Source organism: Nannospalax galili, unplaced genomic scaffold, assembly GCF_000622305.1.
Source record: "Nannospalax galili isolate Female #2095 unplaced genomic scaffold, S.galili_v1.0 scaffold216, whole genome shotgun sequence".
NCBI lineage: Eukaryota > Metazoa > Chordata > Mammalia > Rodentia > Spalacidae > Nannospalax > Nannospalax galili.
The window spans coordinates 3,661,329-3,671,331 of record NW_008339003.1 but is presented as its reverse complement, the minus strand read 5'-3'; the positions used below and the strand labels follow the sequence as shown (position 1 = coordinate 3,671,331).

Here is a 10,003-nt window from a genome sequence, read left to right as displayed (position 1 = left end):
TTGAAATCTACCCGATGACTTTATAGACGTGCGTAGGTGCCAAGGATCCAAGTGCAACCAATCATGACTACTAATAATCAGATACATACAGATTAGAGATGCGTGCACCAACATCTCAATGTTAGTATCAAAAACAATGAGTCTTTCTGCAAGGAACTATATATTCTAAAATGAAATGGAGATCTTTTATAAAGGTTAAAAAACTAATCCAATTTTACGTCTTACAGGGCTTATACTGAGTTCAATATTGTATAACTGTATTAACTCAATTGTGAACCAAGAAACTTGGACCCACTTGTGAAAGAGATGTACTCTTGCTCTGTAGTGTGTTACTGAATATGTTAAATCTGTAGTGAAATGCTTCACTTCCAGATCTTTTAAAAATTGAAAAGAGTATTAACTTTATACTGTTTGTCTCAATGAAGTAGTTATGAGTGGTATGTAAAAAAATCAAGTCAGAATTAAAAAATAATAATATAAATAAAAGAAAGAGAGGCTACAATGTTGCCTTAATATGTTAAATCACAGGCAGATGAAATATATATAGTTTTTAATTATAAATCTTTGTAAATAAATTATTATAATTCACTTCATAACATACACTTAATGTATTACTTGTTACTTAATATTACTCTGTATACCTAAGCACTCCTATATCAAAAAAATGGGTGACATCTCTCATTCTTATGTGTTTCAGTATTTACCCAGTGCATATTTACTATGAAGACACCTGATATGAAGTATTTAAAGCAGCAGCCCTGGTGAAATTTCAAATTAAATTTTATGAAAATTGCAAGGTATGGAGACTCATGCCTATAATCTCAGTGCTTGTTAGGGTGAGGTAGAAGTACTGTTATGAGTTTAAGCCCAGTCTAGGCTACAACATGAATTCCAGGTTAGTCTGAGCTATAATTAGAACCATCTCAAGAAAACAAAAAATTATGAAAATTTAGCCTACAGAAGTTTAAAATATGGTGATCTTCCCAATACTTGGCTAACCACAGTTACTAAAAGGGGATGGGTAAACACTGGTTTATTTCCAAAGTCTTCAAATCTGAGTTATTCTATATTTCAGAGGCAGTGAAAGCCTCTCCCTAGGCTACATCATTAGCAGCTGCAGCCTGGATTTTCTAGTTCATAGATTATTCTTTTCACTCCCTTGTAGTCTTCCTCAAGCAAAAGAAAGAAAAGGTCTTTAATTGGCTAATATTTCTGTGGAAAACTTAGGTCACATCTCTTACCTGTCCAGCTGAAGCCAAGGTGATCAGCAATGCAGGCCAGCCTTTCTTCAGTCCGCTCCTGTTCATCTTCCAGATCTACAGAAGGTCAAAACCAGAATGGTCAAAGGGTGTCTACAACAGGAGACAAACCACAGTACTAATCATCTAAGGAAAGGAGTCACTTGAACAAATATCTGATAGTTGCACAAGTTGGCTATCATAGTTTGTATCATATTAAGTGGTGTGATTTATGATTTCTGGAGTATGATAGGGAATGAATATAGTGTGACTCATAGAAACCATCTGCTTCCATATCTCTTTAATCAAGACTAGCAATTGAGCACAATGTCTAGTTATCTTAGAAGTTTTTAAATTATTTGAAAGCACTGCCCACCACAGTACACTCATTTTGCACATGAAACACCAGAGAAATCATAAGTGGGATACAGAAGTGGAGTAATTTCTTGGAGTTTCCTATTATTGCTTGTGAAAGTAATACACTGTGTATGCTGCATTAGTGTGATACATGCTTTTGAAGCAAAGTTTCTGTCTACTTGTTGCTAAGTAGAGTCATATAGTCAAATACAGTCACTCTCACAAACTAGAGTTTTTCCCATTCCTTTTTAACTATCATGGGTTTAAGTGCAGGTTTTTAGACAGCATCATGAAATTCTGTACCACTCAATTTAAAGAATCAGTCTTCATTGTAGAGATAGTGGAAGGCTACAGGCTACTTCTCAAAGCCATCTATGGTTTCCTTTTTCATAATTCCACGAGTCATTCCCTCACAGTCTACTTCCATCATGCAAAGTTTGAGATTTTGTTGTCTGATGCATTTCATCTAAAAACATTCTCCATTCATCTACCACATAAATGGAAAGTGTATTTTTACTTTAGGTTTGTTTGCTTAACTCATTTACCAGGGGTTTTTGCACTGAAAAACAGATCCAATATAATTAGAATTTTAGGATGTGAGAAATCTTCCTTGAGGAAATGGCTTCCTAATAATTACAAAATTAAGTACAAATTAAAGTACACAATATAGGAAATGTAAGTATAAATTAAAGTACATCAATGTAGGAAATTAGGGAAATGAATCCTTATACTATGAAACCCATATACTCATGCACAAAACCATATAATTGGAGGCTAAGTCTGGGATTTCCAAACAACAAAACTCAAAACTTGCATGGCCTTACGTGCAGCAGCTAAAGAAAGGCAAGGTCCCCATTGCCTGGCTATGTTTATGTTTATATTTTTGATAAGCATTCTCATTATTCAATCTTGAGATTGTTTTCAAAGACAAGAGTATACAGAAAAAGCACAAAACACAAGGGGCTTACACAAACACATTAACCACTACAGAAAGTTTAAAGAAAATGAGACACAAATCACAAAATAAAACAAACATACAAAAAAATCTCTATCAAATTTATGACATGCGTAGCACAGGGAATCCGTGTCTGGCAAATACCTTCAGCATGGTCATGGCCATTTTCATCAGGGATGCGTTCAATCTGAGTCTCAATGGACTCATCCCAAATGGGCCTTGTGTCAAAGATGTCCTCAGGAACTGTGTGTTCGGTCTCAACAGGTGGCAGATTTTCAATGACTGAAACTTCCAGGGCACTACTGCTTTCATCATCTGAAGCTGGTTCCTGCTCCCTTTCTGACTGTGTGAGTCTGTCTACTAACTTGGAAGCCTCATCACTAATCTCCTCAAAGAATTCTATGGAGTTTCGGTAAAGGTCAAAGAAATGCTCCTTATTCTCTTTCGTGGGGCTTGTGTTCCCCTTGAAGGAAGATGAGGTGCTTCTGCTCTTAACTGGCAATCGAGATACAAATAGCTTTGACTTTATGGGCCCTTCTGCTTCTGACTCAAACCCCTCTGTCCTTTCTCTGCTTTCTGTTTCTGTCTCAATGTAACTTCTGGCTTTTACTGGGCATTTGGTCTTAGCATCCAAAGGGCTAGCATCAGATTCAGATTTGCTTCTACTCTCTGGTGCTCTGCCTGTCATGTCCTGTCCTCGGGGAATTACTGTCATCTGAAGAGATGAGTCTGGATAGGAGAGCTGCCACTCGGCTCTATGGGAGGACACTTTGATGGGGATTTTGGACTTTGGTTTTGCTTCATCCTCCTTATTTTCCTCATCTAGACCAGATGGGAAATCTTCAGAAAACGTACTCTCATCCTCTGCAGATGGAGGGGCTGGGACTGAAGAGGGGATAGTCCTTATGGGAATTTTGGATTTGCTTTCAGCAGAAGCCATATTCTCCATGGGTGCAGTAGGGATTTCAATCACAGATTTCTGTTCCTCTGGAGAAGAATCAGGTGACTCATCATCTCGATCTGAATATATGGACCTGGTGACTGTGGAAAAGTCTAACTGAACTTGAACAATGGGTTCGGAGGAGGCAGGGCAAGGTTTCTGCTTCACACTGAACAGAGAAGGCATATCGCCCACAGGTTTGGTGAGGAGGTCCTTGGTCACTGTAAACATGGCCTCTTTCATGGGTATTCCAGTGGAAGCTGACATCCTCACTTCAGAGTTAAGGTTAGCATCTAAAGCAGCTATTTCCTCACTCAGATCATCAGGAAGTAATTCTCCTTCACCATCTACTGCTTCCTTGGATGCTGAAGGTATCAATGACTCCCTTGTAGCATCCAGCTGTGAAGGCTCAGCCCCAGTAGTCCCATCTTTCATGTCCATGTGGACAGAGATAGCTTCGTCACTAGATTCTTGATCAATTTGGAAAAAGTGAAAACTTTCATCTATGTAGGACCTTTTGGTCATATCAATAGCACCACTTCGGGTCATCTCAAACAATTTTCCTTCTTGAAAGAGAAATGGATTTTGTTCACTTGTTGGGGTCCCCTCTTCAGTTGGGGTCCTTGCAGGAGTGGTGTCAGGGGTGGTACCCTGTGACTGCTTATCTACTATCAAACCAAATATTTTCTGTTCTTCCTCTTTCACTCGAGCTTCAAAGGCTTCATCATCTTCACGAATTTCACTCCAGGAATCAGAACCCATGTCAGTTTTTGTGATGGTCACTTTGCATATTTGCTTACCAGTGGCTGCTGATGTGTTTAGAGTACTAGGCTCTAAAGATGAGGAAACTCTATCTGACTGCATTTCCCACAAGGCACTTTCTTGTTTAGAATCTATTTCTAAGTCCTGGCCCTTAAAATTAGATTCTTTCCTTGATATAGCTGTACTAGAGGAGCCTGTCACGACAACATCCTCCACAGAGGGTATGACAGCAAAAGAACACACTTCAAAAGAATGAACACTTGCGGTATGACTTGTATCTGTTTGGGTTTTGCTATCCTCACTAGAGAAAAATGACTGAGAAGGAACATTTTCATAAGGGCTTGTGATTTGAGGATCAGCGTTTTCATCAATCTCTGCTAAATCAGACACTGGAACATCCACAGAAAACTCATCTGTTTGAGCTGTAGTAGACGAGTCTTGAGTGGAACAGTCCTTTGACATGCTCTCCAAAGTTTGATCGGTTATTGTGACCTTTACTTTTACAGCAGAAGATGAAGATACTTCTTCATCTAATTCTTTTCTGTCACACACTAGACAGTGAGGCAAAGGGGACCAGGAAGAATTTTCCCTGTGGCAAACAACTACTTCTGGAGATTTCACTCCAGGAGCATCAAGCTGTTCTTCTTCTGGGTCATTTTCATGAGTGTCCAGGGGAGCTAGTGACTCTTTATGAATGACTAGCTGCTCATCAATATTATCATCCTGAACTCCTAAGGAGGTAAGAGTGGCTGGGTTGCTAGGACTCACAGCTTTACACCCATGGCCATCACTGGTTTCTGACTGACAAGTCTCCCTGCTCAGATTATCATAAGACCTGTCAGTATCATTGATGGAAACAGCTAAATGAGATTCACAGTCTTTTTCTTCTGAGTTACCTGGCTCTTCTTGAATATCCTCATTCATCTTGAAAACATACTGTTTGGAAACTACAGGCTGGAACTGTACCTCTTCGGGGCTGGAACTGGAGTCTATGCTGGATGGAAGGGGAGAAGGAGGTTGCACTTGAATAACTGGCTCTGGCAAAAGTCCTGAGTCAACACCTTTCTTCAACTCTATCAGCTCAGATTCACTTTCTGAGGAGGAAGAAGTCTTTCTGCTCTCTGAAGTCACCGAAACTGGGACCTCACTTTCATCCTGCATGCTCTCAGTCTGTTTCAGTTCACCCACTTCTGCTGAACAGTCAGCACTGGGGTCAGAGAATGGAGAGGACTCCTCTTGTCTGGATTCTTTTTTGTAGTCCCTTTTCTGCTTTGCTTCCTGTTCAAGTTCATCAAACATTTTCACTTTGGTTACCATTTTGAACATTTCCTCTTCGGGTGTGAACTTCTTTTTCTCCCCATTTTCAGAGTCATCCTCTTCTACACACTCATGAATCACAGCAGGTTTTGGTGTACTCGAATCTGAAGCTTTAGGTGTGACCTCATAGCTAACTTCTTCTGAGCTGGGAGTGTCAGGGGATAGAGGGCTTTTCCCTGAGCTTTCCATGAGTGATGTCTGTTCAAGACTGTCATCCTCGGCACTGCCATCAGGGTCTCGGAGCAGCCGGCAACGCATGGAGGCCACATCTGTAACAAATTCTGTTTTGGCAATAGCTGCAGGATGAGGAAAGTGACTTAGGGGAATTCCTGCTTTCACTTTTGGTTCAACAGGGCTGTTTTCAAGAGAGTCCTTGCAAGGGGATTCTTTGAGTGGACTTGGTTCCAGAGAATCAGGAGTTTTGTGTGAGGAGTTATCTTCTAGCACAGGGCTAGCTTCCAGGGAGTCTTGGTGGCTTACTGCTAATGATTCATCAGCCATTGGGCTGAGGATCTCACCATCCCGGCTAGGGAGTGGAAGTTCTAAGCCTTGGGGACTTCTAATAACTCCCTGGGACTTTGGTTCATTTCCTGTACCTGTATTTACAGAAGCATAAGATAGTGGGAAGGCCTTTGTCATCTCTGAGGGGGTTGTGGAATCCTGAGCCTCACTATCGGGCTGTGTTTTATGAACTGAACTATCAGGTGTGACCTGCCTTTCGTTGCAGGACACTTCCTCAGTAAATGCCTGGCATATTTCATTTGCTAATGATAGGCTATGGTTGCCAGGGCAATCATCTTGTTTGGGGCATGAGTCTTTGGACTGGTCTTGGGTAACCTCTTTCTGGAAATGCCTGGTAGAGGTCTCTGAATCCTTCGTGACCCTAGCACACTGCTCTTCAAAACCAGCAGTCATGTCTTTGGTTGTAGGATGCTTTTTTACTGAATGAATTTCTGTGAGTGTTTCTATCTTGGTGGTTTCCTTTGTCTCTCCCATTTGTTCCTCACTTTTCTTTGGTGAGAAAGAAAGACTTTCTGGGCTTGTCTCAGGGGTCTCTGCTAGGCCCTCATGCTTATAGCTCTCTTCTGAACTAATCTGAGGGGTCCCTTCCATCAGGCTACCACATGGTGAGCCTGAAATTCCTTCAGGCTTGAGGATTTCAGAACTGTCATCCAAAACACTACTCTGTAAAGACAGAACTGGAAGGAACTCATCTTTCGTAGACTCTAGTGGAAATGTTGTGTTGAAAGGACTAGTAAGTACTTGGTCTAAGTGAATCTGAGCCTCCTCTGTCTCTTCACTGAGGCAGAACTGTTGGTATTTGTCATTATTCTCTAATTCTTGCTTGATGACCTCAGAAAAGTCAGTGGACGTTTTCCTGTCTGGACTGATCTGGAAATCCACGTCTCCTTGTTCTTGGAGGGTTTCACTTACTTGATGGATTTCTTCTCCTGGTGCTGACTGAACAGGCTCAGGCATTTTGAAGGTGGGAGCTATCTCAAACTTTTCTCTAACTCGATCTTCTCTTCTAAAAAGCCCAACAGTGATGGGAGAAGACTGTAACCCTTTTCTAGATTCTGAAGCTCCTGTTGCCAGAAATCTCTGACCACGCTTGATTGTCTGACTTTCTAATCTCTGAGTTTCTCTCTGGGTTACTGTGTGCCCTTTTTCTTTTTCTACTCGAGCTTTACTTTTTTCTTGTGACTGCTTTTGCTTTGCTGATTTGTGCTCAAAGAGTCCTGTTTTATGTTTAGATGGATCCTGACCAGATTGGAAAGCTTTCATCAACTCCTGAACAGACATTGTTTCCTCAATTCGCTCTGTTTTTGAGGTGGGGGATACAGGCAGCTGCTTTTCTGACTTCACAGGTGAGATGGACAGGCGCTTCTCACTTTTCCCAGCAGTTAATGCAGGCGCCTGCTTCTCTGAGGTTCTCCCAGAAGGTGAAACAGGCAGGCGTTTCTCTGTTCTCCCAGGTGACACTGGAGGGTGTTTCTCTGCTCTCCCAGATTGTGGTGCTGGTGGGCGTTTGTCTGGTTTGCCTAATGGTGAGACAGGGGAATGTCTTTCATTTTTGGTTGAGGGTGATCCAGGTGAGTGTTTCTCAGGTTTACTTGCTGATACCGGAGAATGGCGTTCAGTTTTTGCCAACGGTGACACAGGTGAGTATTTCTCAGTTTTACCTGACGGTGATACTGGAGTGTGCCTTTCGGTTTTGGTAGAGGAGGAAGAGGAAGAGTGTCTTTCTGTTTTAGAGGAGAATGATGACTTCGGAGAGGGTGAGACAGCTGGATGTGTCCTGGGAGTGGTCTTTTTTGGTATGTCCTCTTTGCCTTTGACTCTGACAGGCAACTTGCTTCGACCTTTCTGCTCATCTTCCACTCGCTTCTGAAGGGCCTTCACTTTGTCCTTTATGGAACCAATGGGGGTTTCTTCTATCAAAGGAGAGGTGGCCTTTGCAGCAGGAAGAGGTTCAGGGGCCAGACCTCGGTCTTCATCTACTGACTCTTCTGAACTACCCTTTTTAAATTCTGTTTTTTCTTCACTTGCTTGTGAACTGTCCTCTAGTTGTTTTTGCTTTTCTTTCAACTTCTTCCGCACTGGTTTCTTTATTCCCAAGCTTGGTTTGAGCTGTTTCTGTGTACTCTGTTTCTGCTCTGAGGGAACAGTCTTCCCTTTACTTTCAGAGCCCTTCCCAACAGCGGGAGACTGAATTGGCTCTGACTTTTCTTGAACTACTCGTGTCTTTTCTTCATGAGGACACTCGTATGAATTTAGGTCATCAGTAAGGTAGTTCACTAGCTCAGTGGAGTCTTTCTCTGCTTTGACTTTGGATTCTTTATCTATCCTAACTTCTACACATGGATCTTCAGTGATTTCTACAGGTACATTCTGCTTAGCCTCTTCTATCTCCTCATCACTGACAATAACCCATTCCTCTTCCACTAGCTCTTGCTCAGGCTGAGAGCTCTGCACTCTACCTTCATCTCTCATGCAGGTTCCGCTTCTGAGGATTTCACTCACTTTCTCCAAGTCCTCTTTAACTCTTTCAACAATTTCAAAGGGTTCACCTGGCTCTTCCTCAGCAGCCTTCACCAGCTCCTTCACTTTAATAGATCCTGTCTTATCAGACACATCTGTGGTCAAGATGGCCGTCATTTTGATCAAATCTTGTTTCATCTCAGAAACTTCAGAGAGCAAGTCCGGACTTGCTAGAACAGGAACTTCATTAACCAGGTGGCTTTTCAGGACAGATGTTTCTGTAGACTCTGTCTCATCATCTTTGATGTGAATGAAAAACATTGAAAGTAAAATGGAAATCAAAAAAGATATTGGCAAAAGTAACCAGGACTGAAATGACACAGTGTCTTTTCTGCTGTGGTGGAAGGGGCAACAGGATGGGCTGGGAGTGGTGGATCCACAAGGTCTCAGGGTAGAAGAGCAAAGCAAGGCTATGGTGGGGGGGGGGTGGGGAACTTAAGGGGGAAATGAGCAGGAAATAACTTGCTTAATTTTTTCACTTGTAGCACATCCACACATACAACAAAGCTATCACAAAAACTGAACACACATTTTTTTTAAAAAATCACAAATCAAAACAAAGAACACAGTGAAATATCACACAGAAGTATCTCAAGATTGTCCAGATGTCACAGATCAATGTCAGAAAAAAAATGGGGAAAAAATGAGAAAAAAAAAGCATTAGAAATTGCAGAAACTTGATTTCCTCCAGGAGAAAGCCAGTAGTAGCAAACTCAGAATTAACATACAACTATGTATATACATTTTTAATCACACAAGTCTGAAATTCAGTAGGCTTAGTTCTGTCAGCACACAAAGATGATAGAAAACATGTCTGAATCAGCTGCAAACTGGCATTTCATCTAAGAAGAATTCACACATAACAATGGCAGACAACTTGTGCTGAGAGGCATGGTCCTTTCCTTGGAAGAACCTCCTTGTTTAGACATATAATAGACAGACCGAGGAGGAACATAAAGGAAAGGAAAGACAACAACAGAAATAACAGCTGTGGTTAAACATGTATGTGAGTTCAGAGTTAAAATGTGATGCATGGCTCCCAAATAAGAGACAATCACACAAGACACACGCACAGTATATGTAAGCCAAGTTATTTCCATGCAAAGCAAAGGTGGAATAAAACTGCTGGGCAGGGCATCTTGCAGAAAAAAGTATGGGCAGAGGATGACAAGAAATTAGAACAAAAATGTAAAGCATTACTGTGGTGAAGCACATCAAGTTCCCTACAAGCCCAGCATAAGAAATGTATGCAGTGCAATTGAGGTGCAGGTTGCTAAAGGTAAGAAGGAACCTTCAGGTTTTCTTTTGCAAAGACTAGGAAAGTCCTTACAAGAGAGCCCTTCCTTGAGTATATTTCATAACTATATGAAAATTACTTAATGACTGTCTTTT

The 10,003-nt window shown here is 41.4% G+C and overlaps 1 protein-coding gene across 29 annotated transcripts in view; it reads right to left on the bottom strand.

Annotated features, from left to right (window-relative positions):
* Positions 1-10,003, bottom strand: part of Ank2 (ankyrin 2) — a 675,290-nt gene that overhangs the window by 22,313 nt on the left and 642,974 nt on the right. For 17 of the 29 annotated variants that reach the window (XM_029563867.1, XM_017798338.2, XM_008833735.3 and 14 more), the window contains 2 exons: positions 2,695-8,850; positions 1,242-1,316 (listed from right to left, as the gene is read on the bottom strand). In XM_029563867.1, coding sequence (XP_029419727.1) covers positions 1,242-1,316; positions 2,695-8,850 — 6,231 coding nt within the window. The remainder of the gene's footprint in view (positions 1-1,241; positions 1,317-2,694; positions 8,851-10,003) is intronic. The other 12 variants (XM_029563883.1, XM_008833744.3, XM_008833741.3 and 9 more) reach the window with 1 other exon arrangement.